General features: G+C 38.5%; 2 protein-coding genes across 3 annotated transcripts in view; both read left to right on the top strand.

Annotated features, from left to right (window-relative positions):
* MGAM (maltase-glucoamylase) overlaps positions 1-2,544 on the top strand; it is a 79,220-nt gene extending 76,676 nt beyond the window's left edge. For both annotated transcript variants that reach the window (XM_072964312.1, XM_072964313.1), the window contains exon 48: positions 1,648-2,544. In XM_072964312.1, the coding sequence (XP_072820413.1) occupies positions 1,648-1,731 (84 nt within the window). In that variant the 3' untranslated portion in view covers positions 1,732-2,544. The remainder of the gene's footprint in view (positions 1-1,647) is intronic.
* Positions 2,545-11,975: 9,431 nt separating this feature from the next.
* The window catches only part of MGAM2 (maltase-glucoamylase 2 (putative)), a 77,407-nt gene continuing 67,485 nt past the window's right edge, over positions 11,976-21,897 (top strand). Inside the window, 6 exon segments of the mRNA XM_072965347.1 lie at positions 11,976-12,065; positions 12,716-12,731; positions 16,011-16,090; positions 20,774-20,897; positions 21,015-21,124; positions 21,413-21,567. Of these exon segments, the coding sequence (XP_072821448.1) occupies positions 11,976-12,065; positions 12,716-12,731; positions 16,011-16,090; positions 20,774-20,897; positions 21,015-21,124; positions 21,413-21,567 (575 nt within the window).

Below are 21,897 nucleotides of genomic sequence, written 5' to 3'. Positions count from 1 at the left end.
CCTGCAAGGCCCCTCTGGAGCCCCTGTGGGTTCAGTGTGTCAGGGTGGACAGCAGGAAGGTGAACGGAGGCTTCCTGATGGGCCGTCGTTTGGAATGAATGGTCTGGGTCCTTCCTTGTCGTGAACGTCTACTTGTCTGCAAACCTGTGTACCGCTTTGCCTTTACCCCTGCCTCAGAGATCTTCTTCCCAAACAGCTTGAACTGCCCTCTTTCATCAGTAAAAGACACCATCAGTGGAAAGTTGCTCCATCACTTCATAAGCCACAGAGAAAGAAAAAAAAAGGATTACAAATTATGATGTGGTGCTTTTCTGTCCCTTAAAACGTCCATCTAAAAAAATATAGAAAGTTTTACAAAATTTCTTTAAGTGGACTTTTATCATTTAAATTTGTTAGTGATACTGCAGAGGAAGATATTGAGGGGAGATCCATGGACGTTGATAAATCCACATCAAAGTAAATTAGAAGAGGTAAACTGAATGTGAAAAAATGTTAGAAATACCTTGACCAATTTGTACCATGAATTTTTCTTTTATTACTCAAATTTCTATGTAAGTACTTTAAATGGTTTTTTAAATTTTATTATTATAAATTAAAAGAAAATCTATATGGTATGAACTGGTTTAGGTATTTCCTCTCTACCCTCAGAGGCATTGCTGATACATCATTTCATAAAAATTCTTTCACTTCTGTCTATGGGATTTTCTCCAAAGCCACTAACATGCTTTATACAAGTTTCCATTGGAGCATTTTCTTGGTTTTACTATCAACCAGGATTTATACTCCTTTCTAAAATAATTCTCAAGTGGTTGCAGTCCATCCATTCATAACACCAGTAACAGCAGTGGAGTTGACACAGGCACAAACATTGTCAGGAGTGCTGCTTGGTTCACAGTCGTTCCAGGGCTGTTGACTGCAAAACACAGTCTGATTAGATGAATGTTAAATGTGCAAAAGATCTGCACCTTGGGACTGATGCAGTGTAGTGCTTCCAACACCTGCCCTCATGGTAAGTGGGCCTTTCCTCGTGTGCTTACCTCTTCCTTTTTCCTGAACTATTTTTCTTTCAGAATCCTTCCTGATCACAAGGCCTGAAACAAAAGTTTTCCTTCAGCTTCGTATTTTTCATTTTCTCATGTTTGAGGTTTTCTTGTCAACCAACTTCCCCAGCTCTCCAAAGAGCTTATAAAGGCTCCGCCCATATTGTTGCAGATACCCAAGCCAACTAGTCCACGTGGTGAAACTTCATGGAAAGTATTTGCCTAGGAAAAAAAGCTGAGCTGTCAGACTCTCTCTGTGCAGTCATCAAGGCACTACGAGGGGATAGGAGAAGCAGGAAATAAGGGGGGGGGGTGGAAATGAGGACATTTTCTCCAATTTGTCTGTGCCGTCGATTCTCTGCAGTCGTTGCCTATTTCATTATTTAGGGTCCTGTCATCTTTTCCCTATCACTGAATGCTTTTTGTACTCTAAGGGGTTGAGAAAATCCCTTCTCACCTGAAAAATCTGAGGGTACTCTGGAAGCTAGGTAATGACTTGTGAAAGTGTCAAGAGTGTTATGTGGACCATTGGCTTATATCTGATTTGTTTGAGTGCAGGAAACTTCAATCACCAGATGCCCGATACTTTTTCTTTGGTTCCCAACAGGTGTTAAACATTGATGTGACCAGCAGAAACATCAGCCTGCATAATTTCACCTCCTTGACATGGAGAAGCCCTCTGAGTTCCTAGAGCAGGACCCTAACCATGAATAGCTTTGAAACTACTCATACTTCATGCTCATAAAATTATTATGTGTTGCTAATTAGTTTATACCCAGTATGGGTGAAGTGTTTTGTTAATTTTGTTTTATGTTCTGCCTGTGTTTTAGCCCTCTGGTATAGGCAGTAGGGAGGTGTGGACGACTGTGGGTTACCATAATGTCTCTATGTGACTGGCATGGTTTGGATGGCTCATCATACAACATGGACTGAAGATGAACCAGGTCTATGATGAAGTATGTGTGCATGTGTATGTGTGTAATTAGGGAATGGCCCCACAAGCTGAAGCTTGCCAGGACAGTTCAGGTCCTAGAGCCAACTAACACCTCAAGAAAGCATCCAGGAAGAACATCTGGTCCCTGTGGTTATGGGGAGGCAGAATAATATGCTGAAAGCATGATACAAGGGGAAGGAAAGGCAAATTCAGGGAAGGTAAGCAGGAAAGATGATGGGGATGAAGGTGATGATGACAAATAAGAAGATAACATAAAAATATTAGGACTAGTCGCCTCATGGGAAGGAGAAGGGAAGAGCCAACCAATCTGAAAGCAAGAGGGGGGGTTGGGGGAACTCCTTAGCTTGTGGGAATAGGGCTGGGGATGAGATTGAAGAGGGCAAAGCTGAAGGAAGGAGATTGAATGTAAACAATAACTTATTTTTGCCAGGGTGTGCTTTGAAATGTGTAAATCTTATTTCTCTACTCTGCCTAATGTATAGAACCACAGTTCACACGATGCATGCGACTTATATGCCAAAGAAAAATAAACCAAGCAGATTAACAAGGTGTTGAATTTTGTGGTAATTTGACCATGGGTAATCTCATTTCAGCATTAAGATTTCTTACTCGGCAAACCCTTGTGAACTGGTCTTGTTCTCTTTGGCATCAGAGTTCCCGCAGGCTAATCCAGCAATGGAATAATCAGATTTATGGTTACCCGCCCTTTTCCTTATGCCTCTGCCATGGATTTGTGTTAAGATTTAGGTTCATGGGAGAGTGTCCTTGAACTGTTGTTGTTTTAATCATATAAGTTATTATATTTGGTAAGATACCAACTCTGACAAAAGTAGAATTTGCAGCACTATTGGTTAAAACACTAGATGGTTAAAAATTGGGATAAGGGCATCGTATACTCATATTCAACAGGGATAATTACTTTTAGTATTACTTGAAAATGAGTATATGAGAGATGAATGTGTTTACTTCCCTCTTTTTCTTTCTTTTCCTCTTTTTTTTTAAATTGAAGTGTAATTGATTTACAATATTGTGTTAGTTTCATGTATACAGCAAAGTGATTCGGTTTTTTTCAGATTATTTCCTATTATAGGCTATTATAAGATATTGAATATTTCCCCTGTGTTATGCAGTAATGTGTGTCTGTTAACCCCATACTCCTAATTTATCCCCTGGCACCCCCTTTTTTTTGACACCAGGAAGCCAGATTCTACTTGTGTACTCATATGTCAGCGCCTCCATAAGGCTACCGGAAAATAGTATTGTTACATTGGCTTAGTGTTCTAATTATCAAAATAAGAGGCTTTTGGATGAGGGCTTGAGCTAATTAGGCAATGAGTGAAATATGGGGGAAAAAAATCACAGGAATCCCTCGATCAAAAAGATGGGAAACTTGTCAGCTACCCTTTCATTAACCCAGGCAGGCTACCATAGGAAAGAATTATTTACTTGTTATTTGAGAAATACCTTCTGTTGTCATCAAGGACATGTTGGTGGCCATTGGCTCTGGCTGCACAGAATATAGAGTGCTCAAGGAGAAGGTTTCTGATGAGGGACTCCTGATTGCCAAGTCTCTGAGTGAGGCACGTAAAGGTTTACAACATCTGCAGTGTCAAGGGCCCTGTTGACAGTCTAGTGGTACCGACGGAACCCCTTCTAAGAATGATGTTCTTAAATGCATAAAATAATGCATACTATTTTAAAGGAATCCTATGATATTAAAATACACTTACGTGTGTATTTTTAAAATTTAATATAGTAATACTTGAGGGTTTTTTTTAATTATCACATTAAATAACAATATCTAGCACATAGAACTAATAATGTCCTAACTTCAATGCGATGAGTAGCAGAAACAATATCTTGTGATATCTACTACAGTTCCTTAATGTAACGTGAAAATATCTGTGATTCTGTTTTTGGAAAACTCACATGCGCCACTAAACTTACTCTGTTCTGGGGACCCTGGTTCACGAACCCCTAGGTTAATCCGTGTCAGCTTCCCAGACTTCAGTTTAGTGACTCAGACCCTATGTAGCTGGAACAGTTACAAGGGTTCCCAAGCCTTGGTCTGTCACCTTCGCTGGAATTCATTCATCCTTTTGGCCCTTAAGCAGGCAGTTCTGTATGGATATGAAGACGTCAAGTGTAGAACCAGAAAGATTCTGAGCAGCTCTGGGTAACAGGTCAGTGGAGGAGGTGGGTCTGTGGCCCCCTTGGTTTCTCTCTCTGGAGCAGAGCTGTCTGTTTTGAAGTATAAGGCTGATCTGGCCTCGCTCCATCACAGGTGTCAGGTCTGCTGGTTGAGGCATTTTGTGCTGCTTTCCTTTGAGTGAGAAAAACTCAGAAGCGATCTGTAGGGTCAGGAGACTTGGTTAAGTCACTTTATCTCTCTGGGATCATGTTTCCTTATCGGCAAAATGCTAGTATCAGACTAAAGCTGTGATTTCCAAACTATGGAACATGAAGAGCCCTGGGTTCTTCGTTGCCCACGAAGAGTGTGGAGGAGGCAGATTGGCAGGGTTCTGAGCTCCCAACCCTGTCTTCAGTCATTCATTTATGTACATACTGGAATTCTAGTTGAACAAAGAATTTTAAATATATATATATTCATATATATATTATGTGCTATATATACTTAAAATTGCTTATTCAGGTGGAACATATGCATGTATACATCCTCATGTACATCACATATATCCTGTATATGTAAAAAGTTTGAAAATCAATACACCAGATCAGTAGTCCTCACATGTTTGGGTCCCAGCACCTCTTTATACTCTTAAAAATTGTTGAGGATTCCAAGAGCTTTTGTTCATGAAATTACAGCTATTAATATTTATCATGTTATAAATTAAAGTAACTGTATCTTCCAAAACAAAAACATTTAATCAGAAGAGTTGCATTATTTTGCGTTTTTATGGATCTCTTTAAAATCTGGCTTAATAGGAAAAAAAAAAGGAATTCTCACATCTGCTTCTACATTCAGTCATTTGTGCTATCACATTATGTAGACTCTGGAAAACTCCACAGTGTGCTTATGAGAGAGCAAGAAAGGCAAATAGCATCTAAGTATTTTTATGAAATAGTTTTACCTTACTAACTTCCTAAAAAGTCACAAGGACACCCCTCCTCCCCAGAGGTTGATCCCCAGCCCACACTTTGAGGACCACTACACATGGAACCGTATCCATCTTTGGTTACCCTGGAGCAGCTCCCAAAACATAGACCTGCTCTTGTCACTGCCAGCCAGCTCTGCGGGGAACACTTGGGGTCTTTTTGATGTATTCTCTCTTCTCCAGATCACGTAATTTTATTTTATCTTTTCATAGGTAGGCCAAAATGAAAAAATAACAATCCCAAACATTTTCACATAAAGGAGAAGAAATTCATTCCTTTTCTTATTTAAAAGCATCCTTGTTATAACACTCATTGTCATAGATACCTACAAAGACAAAGTTGTGTTGGTTGTGTTGGGCAGATACGGGCTGGGGGACACCAACATCCCCTCTTTGTCACTGCAGCAACGGCACTGAGTTGTGCATCTGGCCTTGGAGGATGGTGCTCTGAAAGTTAAGGGTCATACATTTTGTTGGTTTCTGACCTGATGATCCCAACCAGCTGCTTGCTTTGATCACTCCTACGAGTTCTGTCAATAGCTAAGTTTGCTGTGCCTTCTTACTAATAAACAACAGGAAGATAAGGGCTCACATGCTTGTCTCGTCCCTTCAAAATGTCTCTGGTTCTTTTTCATGGGTCAACACAAGCACGTGACCTAATATCTTCCAGTTGCTAGTTAGCAAGAAGGAATGGCAAAGCTTTAGGAAACAGTTTATAGCTGGGATCGTGACTTAGGACTGTCATGTGCCTGGTGTCACAAGTGGGCACGGGATGTGGGGAGTTAATAGTAAAGTATCACACGAAGAATAGAAGGATCTTGTGTAAGCATAAATCTCCTTTCTCGATCTTTTGCCAAGATACTGTCCCAGTCTGAAATGAGATCAGGTAAATTTTTCCCTCTAACAAAGGCTCTCTTGTACCAGAGCAAAAGATAAGGTGTGTTTGTCATTCCAGGAGTTTACAGAGGCAGAAACCAAGTTTCTGTGTGTGTGTTTGTGTACTTGCCATGCACTGAGCATTTGAAGCAAACATGTACTCCTGTGGGAACTGTTCTACTTAGACGTCATCAAAAGATGTCACACCTTCACATGCTGCTACACACAGAAGATGCGATATCCTGTATGCACCTGTGTGCACCATATACCCTCATATGTTGCTGGTAGGAAGGTAAAGTGTTGCCATTACTTTGGAAAACAATTCTGCAGTTCTTCAAAAAGTTACCATAGGACCCAGAAATTTCACTCCTAAGTATGTCCCCGAGAGGATTGAAAACATATGTCCACGCAGAAACTTGTACATGTGTGTTCACAGCAGCATTGCTCATAATAGCCAAAAAGTAGAAACAACCCAAATGTACATCAACTGAGGAGTGGATAAACAGAACGTATCAGTACAGTGGATCTCACCCAGCCATAAAAAGGGATAAAGTGCTGATCCCTGATCCCTGCAACAGTAGGAGTACACTTTGAACATTACGCTAAGTGAAAGAAGCCACACAAATGGCTGCTCACTGTGTGATCCGTTTGTATAAAATACTCACAACAGGCAAGTCCATAAGCACAGAAAGTAGCTCAGTGGTGCGAGGTCGGGGGTGACCACTGATGAGTATGTGGCTTCTCTTGGGGGTGATGCAGATGTTCTGGAATTAGATAGTGGTGATGACCGCACAGCTTTGTGAATGTACTGAAAACTGCTGAATGTACACTTTGAAAGGATGAATGTCATGGTATGCAAATTATATTTTAATTTTAAAAAAGCACTTTAGCTAGCTTAAGAAGAAAAGAAAATTTAAGGTATTAGTGACTCATTCATGCTCCAGAAGGGCTACAGTATCAAGTCTGTAAGCTACGTGGCCGGGGGCAAGAGCATGATTACCCGGGGGGTACCCTGTTGCCACTTCCCTTAGCACACGTCTGGCAGCATGCACCCCAGTACTGAACATAGGCTGCTCCTAGGTCCCCTGTTCCTGCTGCCTCTGAAATGATCTCTCCCCCATCCTGGATTCCCGTGGCACTTTCCCCTTCTCTCCACTTTCTTCTGGATCACAGGCGGATCTCACTGACACCCAGGCTCCTTGCCTCCACCTTGGCTGAGAGGGAGACAGAGACTTTCTAGCCTCTTCCTTGGGGAAGCAGAATTCTCAAGGTGGGAAGTTCTTTAAGTATTAGATGAGTTTTTTAAAGGTGCTTAGCAGTCAGAGGGTGTGACAATTATCCAATAGAGATGTCTTCCCTCTTTAAGATAATATAATTTCCATATTAGTGGTGTTTCTCTTATTTAGAATAATTGGTGGGGAGGCTTATGTGAATCAAAGAGCTGTATATTTTAGGATACCCGTGGATGTTGGGCAGAGTGCTAAGCGCAGGAGATGCAGCAGTGGAGGAGGTGGGTAAGGCCCCTGAGCTCTTCAGGTTACATGGACAGACAGGCAAGGGTAATGGAGTGTGACCAGCAAAGTAATCGGATATGAACAGGGACACAGAGAAGGCACAAGTATTGGGAAAAAGCCCCGCCTTCCCCTTATAGTAACAAATGGAGCTTTCCCCATGTCGCAAGGAAAATAAGGGCCCTTTAATGGTCTTTTGGGAAATGCCCTCCTCTCCTCCAATTGCCATCAACTTTATAGGGCAATAAATCAATCCAGGCAGAAGCTGGCTACGTCGGCCCCGTCACCTTTGCTCAGAGCTCCTCAAGAACCACTGAAGGACAGACACTGCAGATAAAAAAATACGGCTATGAGGTGAGTACGTTTCCCCAGGCACCTGGTTCTTTGAGTAAACAATGTCCCTTTCTTCTTGTAAATGTCCCTGTCTCCGTCTCCACTTAGTGACCTGGACAACCTGTACTTTTTTCTCTGGACCTGATTTTCCTTCCCTTTCCACAGTGAGGAGTGGGGATGAAGTAGCGCACGGAGGCACAGGCTGACTGGAGAGGAGAGATGTGAGTGTGTGTGTGTGGGTGGGGGAGGTGGAAAGGGTCTTGTGTGAGATGCTCCTCTTACTGAGAGAAACAAAGGAAAGGATAAACAGATGGAATCTCTCTGAAGGTGAGACGGATTAGGAGAGAGGCGGACATGTCTGGGCAGAGAGGGAGATTGTTATCCATAAAATCATTAAGGTTTTTGAATAATAAGTAGGATTTCAGTTATTCTAAAGTTTTGTTTGATACAGGAAAGTAGCTTTAATTAGGGAGGGTTTCTAAGCAGGGGAGAATTTCTACCTTCAGGAATCCCCACTCCTACCCTCTGCCTGGACGGCCATAGTTCCAATGGCAGGAAGGTGCCTGGGGTGTCCCCAGAGGTCCTGAACCTCCTGAGCTCCAGGTGCTGAACCTGCTTCCCCAAGAGGATTAAGGAGCTGTGGAAGAGGTGCTTGCCTTTGGTTTGTAGAGGCTGGAAAGAAAAAGTCTCCCCAGGGAGAGAAACAATGACTAATTGATGGGCAGTGTGATTGCTTTGGTAGTGAATTACAGGCTGAATGTGTGAGACACTGATCGGGTACTATGAGCCCATGGGGTGGATCCCTCAGATTTCTTTCCCTGCCTCCTACTTTGGAGATTTAAGCTTTCAATCTTTAAGCTCTTCAGTCTAGGATATATTGTAGAGACAGTGAGAGAAACTCAAATACTCATTTAAGAACCAGGGCGTCTCAGTTCTTGCCTCAGTTCCATGACTAGCCACAATTAAACAAACTTCCTTAACATCTGTCTATAAAATGGCAATTATGATGCCCGCCCTGATCAGTCTTGATATAGGGATTTTATGGAAACATCACAATATGATATGTGTCTTAGGGGGATTAGAGTAAACCTTTGAATAACTTAGACCAGTGGAGAGACACCTGAGAGATTTAGGCAACTAGGAAAGAACAGTTAATCAGCTTCAATCCCAAACCCATTTCCTGAATGCTGTGTTAGCAGACTGGCGTGTAGATCTTTGCTCCTCACCCTGATTTCACAGTTAAGGTGCTTCTTTTCTTGGCTCATTAAACATTAACTAAAGGCAGCCTCAATTGAAAAGTGAAACTATACACATAAGAAAGTTCTGGTAGAAATGGTCATGGCATTGGGCTGGGGTTGGGAAGAGCAGGGGTGCAGGGAAATGGAAACTTAAAAGAGAGGCAAAGTGAGAAAGAGAAAGAAAGAGAGAGAGGGGATTCTGTATAGCTGGAGCATGGCAGAGAGAAGAGGTTGGGCAGCTGGGCATGGGAGGTGCCATGAAGACCTTTGTTTACAAAGCTTAAGAGTTCATATTTTATCAAGAGAACCACTGAATACTTGCATATAAGAGAACAAAACCATCTTGCTGGTGCTATAGAAAGATCAGTACAGCTGCAGGGCCTTCAGTGGATTTCAGAAGCATTGAATGGAAGCAGGGAGCCAAATGGGGATGCTGTGGTCACAGTTCAGTCTGAAAGTGATGGAGAGTAAGGAACACATTTGAAAGCTACTGGTAAAGTAGTCTGAAACTGAACTTGTAGCTGACTGTGAGAATGAACAGAAAAAGAGGAGTCCAAAAAGACACTCAGGTTTTTGTAGAAACTGTGATTCTGTTCCTCAAGGTATTTGTTATTTAAGAAGGAACCAGTTTGGCAGAATTGGTAGAAGTTGGGCCTGGGGTATGGGGAGAGATGATTTCATGCTTAAATTTCATGTTGAATTTGGTCAACTGTGGGAAATCCAAGTGGGACTTCTAGTAAGCAGCTGAATCCAAACCTCTGAGGAAGGAATCCAGGTTGGATTGCCCTCAGATACTGTATGAAGGTGGAGAGGGCCAAAGGAGAGTGAGGAGTGGACCTATGGTGAAATACAGGGAAAATCAACAGTTAATGAAAAAGGAGACTGCAAAGAGGACCGAAGAGAAACCAGAAAAGTCGATGGAAAATTAAGATTACGTGAAAATTAAGATTGAATATCAGATGATCCAAAGGTGGAGAATTTTAAAGAGGAGGGAGTGGTTGATAGTGCTAGGTGATTAAGACGGTGCTCACGGTGCTCAGCGCTAAACCACCAGCAACCTTGGCAGGAGCAGTTTCAGTGGAATGCAGGAAACAGAAGCCATGCCAGTAATATGGGAGGGAGGTAATGCAGATGGTGTGAAGTTATCTTTTTGGAAAGTTACCAAGAGAAGAAAAAGGAAGTGTGGTCTAGAGAAGAACACAGAGTCACTGACAGAGTTTAGGGTGACCTGGGATATATTATGATGAGAAGGAGCACGTTCAGAGGGAGAGGTTGCTCAGGCAAGAGAGAAGGGTCATCAGTGGAGTAAGATTTTTGAAAAATTCAAAGGCTGTGAGATTTAGAGAATAGATATGAGGATTATACTTAAGAGGATGGAAAACTTCCATTGAGAAGAGAGGGGGAAAGATTAGAAGCTACCTAGATATGGATAATTTTTATAGAAAAGCTTGAGTTGAGAAATAGGGATATAAAATAGTTTCTGCAAAAATAGTCATTTTGTCTGTGATGCTGGAGATAATACTGGCTGAGAGTAAAAGTGTAGGTGACAGAGCTTGGGGCTTGTAAAGAAGGATCAGCGTTTGAAATTTCTGCTGTGAAAAATGAGAGGACCAGGCAAGACTGTCAGCTTGCAGGCCCAGGATATTTGGGAGATTGTGAACCCAGTGTCATTTACATTGGGCTGAATGCACATACCCAGAAAGCAGACATTTGGATGGATGGTTCATTACTGTAAGCAGATAAGGGAGCAAGCAAAATGAAAGCCATAATAGATATTGAGACTTAGGTCAGTTAGGGCTGAAAGCCAGGAGGGGATAAGAAATTAAAAGGAAATTAAAGAGAACAGAAGCTTTAATGGGATCAAAGAATAAGGAAGCAATGCAATGAGAAGGTAAAAAGGCATGCGCTTCTGACCAATACACAGGAGGCAGAGGTTAAGAGTTCCAAAGTGGAGCAACTCTGGAGGATGATAAGATTCCAGGGTAAAGCCAATGAGGGGGTGGTGGGACTGGAGTGGTGATGAGAGTCACTGAAGTGCAGGGCTGTCACGGAATTGTGGGGCATACACGTAGCACTAGATTAATATCGTTAGAGCAGATGAATGAGAATACGTCCAGAATCTGACCTCATTTTGTAGATGAAGACACACGTCCAAGAGTTAAAGTACCCATCGTCGGTATGGAAACTGGGACGAGAATTAAAGTTCTTTGATTTCCAGTTCAGTTCACACCCTCCAGAATACCAAATATTTTACAACTTGGGTCCATGCTTGGTCTTTAGAGCTACTGTGAGCCCGGAGATTTCTACAGATCTGTGTGCTGTGAACATATGTGCAAACATTATGTCGGAGATGAGGATTAGGTTCGTTTTCTTACCAGAGTCTTAAAAGGATTAGTGACCTTTAAAGAGCTGAACACCTCAGCATTACGGCGTGGGAACTGGAATAAAAAGTCTTGGATTCAGGTTTTGCTACGTTTCCCCTCCCTGAGTGGACCTTCCTCTCTACTGCCCAGGGAGGGTGTGAAGATCCAAGGAGTGTCTAGAAGGACTTTGGGAGCCATCTCAAGTCCTCATCTCTCTTTTTCCTGGGCTATGTTCCATTCCTCCTCCTCTCCGTCCAATTCTTTATGTCTGATGTATTTTTTTTCCCTTAGACAATATTCAATCCCTCTGCAGACAAAAAAAAAAAAAAGCAGGAGTCCTAGAAGTGTTGGAGGCATGGACTACAGTTAATGGGAGACACTTGGACGAATGGAAACAAACATCCTCTGGATTACACAAAGAGGAATGCGGATAATCAAGTCATCTTGCAAAGGAGTTCATGTTCTAATCATGATGCCTGTCTATTCTTTTAGATGGATGGGGTTTTGTAGTTTACTTTAATCCTGTTCTTTGTGTCCATCTAGATGGCGAGGAAGTTTAGTGTGTTGGAAGTCCTTCTGATCATCTTCGTCCTAATTGTAGTGGCCGTGGATGTCCTGTTGTTGCTTCTCGTGGTGAATCCTTCAGGTAAGGGAGATGCTTGTGGCTGCTGGTTTGGAAGGATGAGTAACAGAAATCCCCTCTGGATGCTAAAAAGATCATTTTATTTTTTCATTCTTCAGTGTGCCACCACAATGCATTATTCAGAATCTACCTCCATGGTTAATTTAAAAAAAATCTCCAAATGATAAGTGTTCTTTTTCTGCAACTAAACCTTGAATGCTAGCAATATTCAAGGTCTCCCAAGTCTTATTTGATGCAATTTTAGCAAGATGCAAAATTAGGCTCATCAGAACCCTGTCCTTCAACCCAGGGTCATAAAATAATCTTCAAGAAAAAGAGTTGAGGTTAACTGTCCAGTCCCATTACATGACAGAAAAGGAAACCAGGTTTTAGGGAAGTTAAGGGCTGCTTAACTTGGACCATGTATGTCAATTACAATTAGCCTCCTGCCCACATTCTGATTAAATAGCTATGATTTCTTCATAGACGCCTTTGAAATTGCTCTCTCACAGAAACATCACAGAATGCCTTCTCCTTCATGCACACATTATACCCTAAATAATAAAATACCGTGTGCAATACAAAAACCTATTCTTAAAATGAATTTGAGGAGTATTCAGCTTGATAAAGCTGACTTTGTAAGTGTAGATTTAGCATGCAGTGAAAAGAAACTGCTGGTAGCAGACCCCTACTCAATCTCTTTCCACTGTTCTTCATGGTAAACATTAAAGCACTTTCTAGGAACAGTTATGACTTTGTAAGGTGATTTAAAAACCATTGACATAAGTGATTTTTAGCCTTTCACTGCTTTTTCCCTATAAAACTTGTGTGTGTATGTGTGTATATGTGTAGTGGGGAACAAGTCTCATGAGATTATTATCCTAGTGTATATAAACAGTTTCTTCTATTTAAAAGTAGACAAAACTAGATCTTCACACCTGTATTCATCCTAAACCATACTCTAATTCATGCAGAGAAGTTCCACTTTTAACTGTCTTACATACTGGACTTGTCTCGAGATGTTTTTTGAGGCTATGTTTCCATGAGTTGAAAAGGAATATTTTTAATTTGATTTTTTATGGTGATGAGAACACTTAACATTAGTTCTGTCATCTTAATAGATTTCCAAGTGTACAATATAGTACTGTTATCTGTAGGCATAATGCTATACATCAGGTCTATAGAATTTATCAGAATTACATAACTGAAATTTTATAAGTTGATTAACAATACCCCATTTCCTCCTTCCCCCAACCCCTGGCAGCCATCATTCTATTCTTTCTTTCTGTGAGTTTGACTATTTTAGATATTTCACATAAGTGGAATCATGCAATATTTTTCCTTCTGTGACTGGCTTGTTTCACTTAGTATTATGTCCTCAAGGATTATCCATGTTGTTATAAATGACCAGATTTCTTTCCTTTTTAAGGCTGAATAATATTCCATCATATGTATATATCACATTTTCTTTATCCATCCATCCTTCAGCAGACACTCTTTTTTCACATCTTGGCTACTGTGAACAGCACTGCAATGAACATGGGAATGCTAGTATCTCTTTGAGGTCTCGATTTCAATTCTTTTGGATAAATAACTAGAAGGGGGAATTACTGGATCATGTGCTAATTTCTGTTTTTAATTTTTTGGAGAACCTCCATCCTGTTTTCCATAGTGGCTGGACCAATTTGCCATTTCTCCACATCCTCACCAGCACTTGTTATCTTTTTATTTTCTTTATAATAGCCATTGTAACAGATGTGAGGTGATATCTCATTGTGGTTTTGATTTGAATTTCCCTGGTGATGAGTGACATTGAACATTTCTCTATGTAATTATTGGCCATTTGTATTTCTTCTTTGGAAAAAATGTCTAATCAAGTCTTTAGTCCAATCAGGTTATTTGTGGGTTTTATTTGTTTTGTTTTTGCTATTGAATTGTAGGAATTCCTTACATTTATTTTAGAAATTAGCACCTTTTCAGATATATGGTTTGCAAATATGTTTTCCTATTCCTTAAGTTGTCCTCTGATTCTGTTGACTGTTTCCTTTGATGTGCAGAAGCTTTTTAGTCTGATGTGGTCTCACTTGTCTATTTTTGCTTTTGTTGCCTGTGCTTTTGGTGTCGTATCCATAAAATCATCACCAAGGCCAAGCTCATGAAGCATTTCCCCTGTGAGTTTTCCTCTAGGAGTTTTGCAGTTTTAGGAGTCTCTTATGTTTAGTCTTTAACCCAATTGTAAAACACATTTTTATTTAAATATATGTATATATCAAGTGTAGAGCTATAAAGCTAATAGAGATGTTTTGAAGTCTTGTTTGAGTAGAAACAAAGGTATAGAAGAGCACCAATTGTGCTCACAGCAACTGTTGCCTTAAGCTTCAGATAGGATTCTGGGTTTCAGGTGGCTTGTGAGCCCACTGAATCAGATGCTGCTTCTGGTGCTGTTGTGTTGGGGAGAGGGGTCACAAACGTGGTAAAGTCTAAAGCAAAAATAGCCAATGTTGAGTGAAGGTCTTTATCTCAAATGAGGACAGTAGTTTCTTCCCAGTTTACATCACAGATGGTTGAAAGTGAGTGGAGGAAAAAAAGCAAAAAACAAACAAACAAAATATATGTGGGACAGCTGGATATCCACATGCGAAAGACATCATATATGAAAATGAACTCAAAATAGATCAAAGGTCAAGATGTAAGAGCCAAAAGTATAAAACGCTAAGAAAAAAGTAGGTATAAATATTTGTGACTTTAGATTAGGTCTTCGAAATCAAATTGGACTTCAAAATTAAAAAAAAAAATTGTGCTTCAAAGGACACTATCATGGAAATGAAAAGACAACCCACAGAATGCGAGAACATATTTGTAAATGACATGTCTGATAATGGTCTAGCATCCAAAATACATAAAGAAATCTTACAATTCAAAATTAGAAGAAAAATAATCAACGTTCTAAAATGAGCAAAGGATTTAACAGACATTTATTCATGGAGGGTCTGCAAATGGCCAGTACGTCATGAAAAAATAGTCAACACCATCAGTTATTTGGGAAATTCAAGTCAAAATGAAATACCCTTCATGCCCACTAAGATGTCTATATTGAAAAAAAAGAGACAGATCATAACAAATGTTGAGGATGTGAAGGAATTGGAACCATCATACATTGCTGGTTGGAATGTAAAGTACTGCAGCCGCTTGGGAAAAGAACTTGACATTTCCTCAAAAAGTTAAAGTTAACGATATTACTTAGCAATTCCACTTCTAGGTATAGTCAAGAGAATTTAAAACATACATTCACATAAAAACTTGTATGTGAATGTGCATAGCAGAATTTTGTATAATAGTCAATAAGTTAAAATAACCCAAATGTGCACTAACTGATGAATAGATTTTGATAAGTATTGTATTCATATAATGGAATATAATTCAGCCATGAAAAGGAATAAAATATTGTTAAACACAGCAGCATGGATGAACCTTGAAAATGTTATCTCCAGTAAAAGAAGCCATATGTGAAAGACCACATATTTTATGATTTGTTTACACGAAATGTTCAGAATAGGCAAATCCTGTAGAGACAGAAAGCAGATTGATATTTACCAGGGACTGGGGAAGGGAGGATGGGAAGTGAGCACTAATGAGTGATTTCTTTTTGGGGTGATGAAAATGTGCTGGAATTAGATAGCAGTGATTGGTTGCACAACTTTGTAAAATACTAAAAGCCATTGAATTGTACACTTTTAAAGAGTGAATTTTACAGAATGTGAATTATAGCTCAAAAAACCCAACTAAACAAAAAGGAAATGTGTTTAACACTGGGAGAAGTGGTAAACATTCCATGCAGATGTAGATATGCTGCTAGTGGTCAGGGACTGGAGAACTGGCTGAATGTCTGTAACTGCGTCTTTCCCAGAACTGATGACACTACAGATTTTCAACTTTGCCCTTTAATTTCTATGCAGATACTTCATTTATTCCGGAGTGCCCAGAAATCCCCGAATCAGAAAGGATAGACTGTGCTCCTGGCCAGGAGGTGACAGAGGTTAGAGAAAAAGGGCTCCCTGCTGTTGACCTGCTGGGTTTTATTGAAAAGAGATGAGTATGTGAAGTGGGAAGAGGGTGGTGATGGAGTGGATTATCGGCCTCCGATTTGTTTGGAATTATTTCTTCTTTGCCTGATTGCAATAAACAGCAACACTAAAGAAGTTAGGAAAGCAGAGTAGGGTAAAATGTCTTAAGTCCAGAGTGGAGAGAGAGTTCCCAGTGTTGCTAAATGTATCACAAGTGTGATCTCAAGGACAGCCGTGGAAAGGCTACATATCTGAGGCCTATGGATGCATGTGGACCTGAGAACAGAGGCCCGCAAGCCCATATGGATGGCTGGCTGAGTCACCGGTAGAACTCAAGTGACTTGTTAGACAAGAGCCTTCTGAAATCATGTTATTGACAAGAGATCTCAATGAACATGTGATAAAAAACATAGATTTTTCTACCTGAGTAGCTTCCACAAGAATATCACCTGTTTGAACCCTGCTTAGTTGTGACTTAATGACCTTATCACAAAGGTGTGTATATTTAGATTTTATTTCTTTACCCCATAGTCTGTATTCTATATCTCATAATATCCTATTGAGATATTAATTAGAACTGCTTTAAATTTTAGGTTAAATTTAGGTAATATTGACATAATAATTTTGCATCTCCCATCTTAAAAACAAAGTTTCTCCATTTCAACTCTTTGTATATGCGTATTTCTTAACTGCGTTTTGTGTTTCTCTTAATACAGATTTTATTACATATGCATTATAAAATTTTTTCCCTAGATATTTCGTATACATTGTTTCTGTTGTAAATACAATTCATTGTATTTTCTAACTGATGCTTCTTTTATTACAATGCTTCTTTTGTTACTAATGATTATATTCATGTTATATTACATTTATATATTTATATGATAGTATAGTATATCATAGTACATTATGCTAATTATATAATTGGTCAACTTAAATTTCCTGTTGTTTCTAAAATGGTTTTTTTTTTCGCACCTCTCTTTATTGCTATTAAGTATACAGTTTTATCCTAAGCAAATGATGATATATAAGAATGAAATTCCAGTTCATTGGATATGCACATGTTTATCTTGGGTGATATCGCAAAATAACTTTTCAAAGTATTGGTACCAATTTGCATTTATACTTTAGCATTATATGAGTTCATTTGCTCTACATCTAACCTACTCTTGGTGTTTTTTCCTTTTTAAATATAACCATTCTGTGGTTTTAATTTGTACACTCCTCATGACTAATAAAGTTAAACACTTTTTCATATGCTGATTGGCTAGATGGATAATCATATTTGTGAACTGTCTTTTCAATTTCTTTTTTGGCCAGTTTTTTATAGTGAGCTATTCGTATTTTTCTTGTTTTATAATATTTATATATTCTGGATGCAACTCTTTTGTTACATATATCAATTTTAAGAGTCTCTTTACACCATGGTTTGACTTTTAACTCTCTTAATGGTAACTTTTGAGGAAAAAGAGTTTTTAATTTTTAACCCACTTCATCAATTTTATGTAGCTGGTGCATTTTTAATTGTATTTAAAAATTCTTGCCTACTCCACAGTTAGACAAATATATTCCTATATTTTTTTCTCTAAAAGCATTGTTGTTTTATCTTCCAAACTTAGATATTTAATCAATCTAGAATTGACTTTTGTGTATGGTATCAGGTAGGAGTCTAGAACACTTCTGTCCTTGAATTTCTAATAGACCCATCACCACTTACTGAAATTACCATCTTTGCCCCTCTGCATTGTAGTGACATCTTTACTATAAATCATATGTCTTTATATGTGTGGATCTGTTGCTAGAATCTCTGTTTTGTTCCATTGTTAGTTTGTTCTTTTGCCATACCACGCTGCCTTCATTACTATAGCTCTGTTATAAGTCTTAATATGTAGTTGTGTAAGTCCTCCAAATTATTCTTCACTTTTCTTCAGGATTGCTTAGTCTATCTTTGACCTTTCAAATTTCTGAATAAATTATAAAATCAGCCTGTCAGTTTCCTCACAAAATGTACCAGAAATTTGATTCCAATCATATAAAATTCAAAGACTAATTTTGGGAGAATTTCTATCTTTATAAGAGTGAATTTTTTTATCCATCAACATGATATATCCCTCCATTTATTAGGTTTTTATTTTTGAAAATTTTGGTGTAGAGGACTTGAAAATTATTTCCAAATATTTTCTATTTATTGTTTGATTTCATTTAAATATTATTTTCAAATTTTAATTTTCCATTTAGCTCTTGTTGGCATATAGATTTACAATTGATGTTTTTGAATACTTATTGATCTTACAACAGAAATCATATTAAGCTTACTTATTAATGCTTCAAATTTGTCCAGAGACTCTTGGACTTTCTTTATACAGTAATGTTACCTGCAAATAATGACCACTGAAATTTTTCTGTAATATCCATTTAATTTTTTCTTTGTCTCATTACACTAAGGATAGTTTTCCTTTCTGATTTTCCAATGTAGTTTGAGATACTTTATCTAAAAAGCAATATGCAACTATAGTAGGTTTTAGAGAATAGAACATTCTGGAGACTGATGTTAACTAAACATAAGAAATAACTTTGCAATGAAGTATTAATTATAAAAGAGGAATTTGAGTTGATTTGATTTTAGAAGATGTTGGGTACATGTCATCCACAGAATCAAAGCACCTATCAGAGACTACTGAAAAAGTCCTTGCATCCAATGGAAGTTAGATTAGATAATTTCCAAGTCAATTTTCAATTCTCAAATTCTATTAATCAATGATTTCTGAGTGGAAAATGACAAAAAACCTATATGGAAGACAGAGAATACTCTTTAGAAAAGTTTGGTGTTCAGGAAAGAATAGAGCTAGAGACTTGTTATGAGTTGGCTGCTATAATCCAGGCATGTGTTTATGAGGGTCTGTGTTGTTGTGGTGGCCATGGAAACAGAAAGGAAGGAGATACACATCTCTTGGTGTCTGGGGTATAGGTAGTGGCTTAAAGCCGAAATAGGAATGTTAAGGCAGACTGCATGCGGAAGTGTTGTGTTTACCTGGCTTTACTGGATTTCTTGTCTTCCTTATTTTTATAGCGGTCGATAGACTTTGGAACAATTTATGGCAGTGCAACTGACCTTTTGACCTTTACAGATCTCAATTTCAGAGGTAGCAGAGGTTCTTACTAAATGTCTGCCTGAGACTTTGGAAAATCTGCTACCCAGAAGTTATCCAGAATTCCCAAACTCTTTCTCCACTCATCCCCTCCAACCTTTTGTGTTATTCAAGAGGATGAGGCAGGAATATCAGTTATATATATGGAGACTTAGTACATTTAAGAAGATTGTATGGTTATAATGCAATTGCTTTGTTTATAATAGGTGTGAAGCATTGATTTGTTATATTCGTATTGTGGTTTTTCAGAGTAATGACATTAGATGTTAGCATCTAGAATACTTGTCAGTAAACTTTTTCCAAATAAGTAGAGTTGTGACATGTTCTTTTGACTTTTTAATCACAAAATCTATACTGGATATATTCCTTTAATATGAAAAATTCAGGCATTATAGTTATCTACAGAATAAAATAGGAAAGTCTTTATTCATAAAGCTTTCTCTCTACCTCCAAATCCTCTACCCAGAATCAGGTGAATAACTTGGTATGTATCCTTCTCTTGATCTTTCTATACTTTTGCATTATATTTATATATATTTATGTACTTTGTACATATATATTTTGGGCTTGTTTTAGCACAAATTTGATTATACTATATATATAATTTTGTAACTTGGTTTTTAAATTTAAAACATTATTATATTTTAAAAATATTTTGCTTGAGATGATCATATGACTTTTTGAACTACATTAAAAGATTTCTTAATTTTGAACCACTGTAACATTTGCTTGATAATCCTTACTTGGCTATTATGCATAATTCTTTTAGTACACTAGTGAGTTCAAGTTGCTAACGTTTTGTTAAAATTTTACACATCTATGTTTTTTAAGTGAAATTGGCTTATATATTTTTATTTGATTGTTTACGTGGATTTTCCTTGTCTAGTTTGTTGCCAGAATTATTCTAGCTTAATAAAAGGAACCAGGAAACTTTCTATCTTTTTCTACTTGTTCTGAAAATATATATATTATATGAGAATATTCTATTCCCCAAATCATCTGGGCAAAGTATCATTTTTTTTTTTTAGGGAAAGGTCTTAGACTACTTTTTATAATTTTCATGGTTAATGGTCATTTTAGGTTTTCTGTCTCTTCTTATCTAATTTTGATCACCTAATATCGTACTATTTGAAGATTCACATTACAGTTTCACATTCACTGGCAAATATTTGGATAAATAGTTTTCTCATAATTCTTATTTCTGTTAAAAAATCTTAGGAATCTGTTGTCATTCTCCATTTTTGTTTCTAGTCTTGTTTTTAAGGGCTGTAAGTTTGCTGAAGGCAAGAACTGTGTCTTATTTATCTGTATTATTAGTTCCTTGTTTGGTGGGTAATAAATGGATATTGGACGGCTGGATAAAATGTATGAATAAAAGAAGAACGAATAAATAAGTGTAATTATGACCTGTCATAAATTCTTCTTGGAATAAAATCGGTTACAAATAAACAGATAAACGTTCCTTCCTCCATTTCATGTACTGGTAATTCTGGGCTATTGTTACAGGATGTCTGCAGATGGCAATATAAGTGCTGCTGGAAGCCGGTGCCAGACACTGCTGTCCCCGGATGCTTCTTCCCCAGGAACTGGGGCTATGAACTCAGCCGTTGGGTTAACAATACCAGCCCAGGTGAGCACTGCCCTAATGTTGCCCCAGGGGATAACTTTTTATGGCTCAGATAAGATAACTGCAAATTAAGGGCTAAAAGCTTCCCTGTCTCTCTCTCTCTCCTGCCCTGACCCCTAGTGCTTACTGCCCAGTTGAGTAGGTTGCCGTCCCCATCTCTGTTTGGATATGATGTAATCAACACCTTCTTCACAGCTGAGTATCAGACATCCAATCGTTTTCATTTTAAGGTGAGTTTGGTAGTCACCATTAAAGACATCTCTGAAGAAAGCAGGGTCTCTACTCTGGGTTCCACATAGAGCTGTGGAGGCAGGAGGTGTCTGTTCCTCTCTGCATGAACATCCCAATGGGATGGGCAGACATTTTTATTTGATGGGGGCCATGTGATGGGGTGATTTCTTTTTCAAGTCAGGAAACACAGGGCCAAGAATTAGAAGCTATTCTTATTGGATGTTATTTGAAAGTGAAAATCTTTTGTAAAAGCCTTATCAGGAAGTGTCCCTTCTGTTTTCCGACAGATCACTGATTTCAATAACATACGCTATCAAGTCCCCCATGAAAACGTTCAGCAGTTTGATGGGACTGCTAATACCTCCAACCTGAACTACCACATGGAAGTCATTAATAAGCCCTTCAGCATCAAAATAATGAGGACGAGCAACAAAAGAGTCTTGTGAGCTTTTCAACACTCTTTGTATATCTTTGAATATACTCCCCAGTGTCACTCATTCTGACTTAACTGCGTGCGGGCGGGCAGAGATAATGTTGGGAAAATGTTTGAAGCTCAGAAACTGTCAATGCTTTTACTGTAAATCATTAGCATCGTGACCCTGTCACGACTGCAGAGCAATGAATACTAATGTGTAGTGTGCTCATTTGCTAAGTTATACACATATGCTTGTGATTCACGTATATTATGAAATAGATAATTTTATTATTTTGGATTACCATTTACACTGGAACTCAACTTCACTGTTTATCATTCCAAATTATTACTTCCCGA

This window comes from Vicugna pacos, chromosome 7, assembly GCF_048564905.1.
Source record: "Vicugna pacos chromosome 7, VicPac4, whole genome shotgun sequence".
Taxonomy (NCBI): domain Eukaryota; kingdom Metazoa; phylum Chordata; class Mammalia; order Artiodactyla; family Camelidae; genus Vicugna; species Vicugna pacos.
This window is presented reverse-complemented; position numbering and strand designations above follow the sequence as displayed.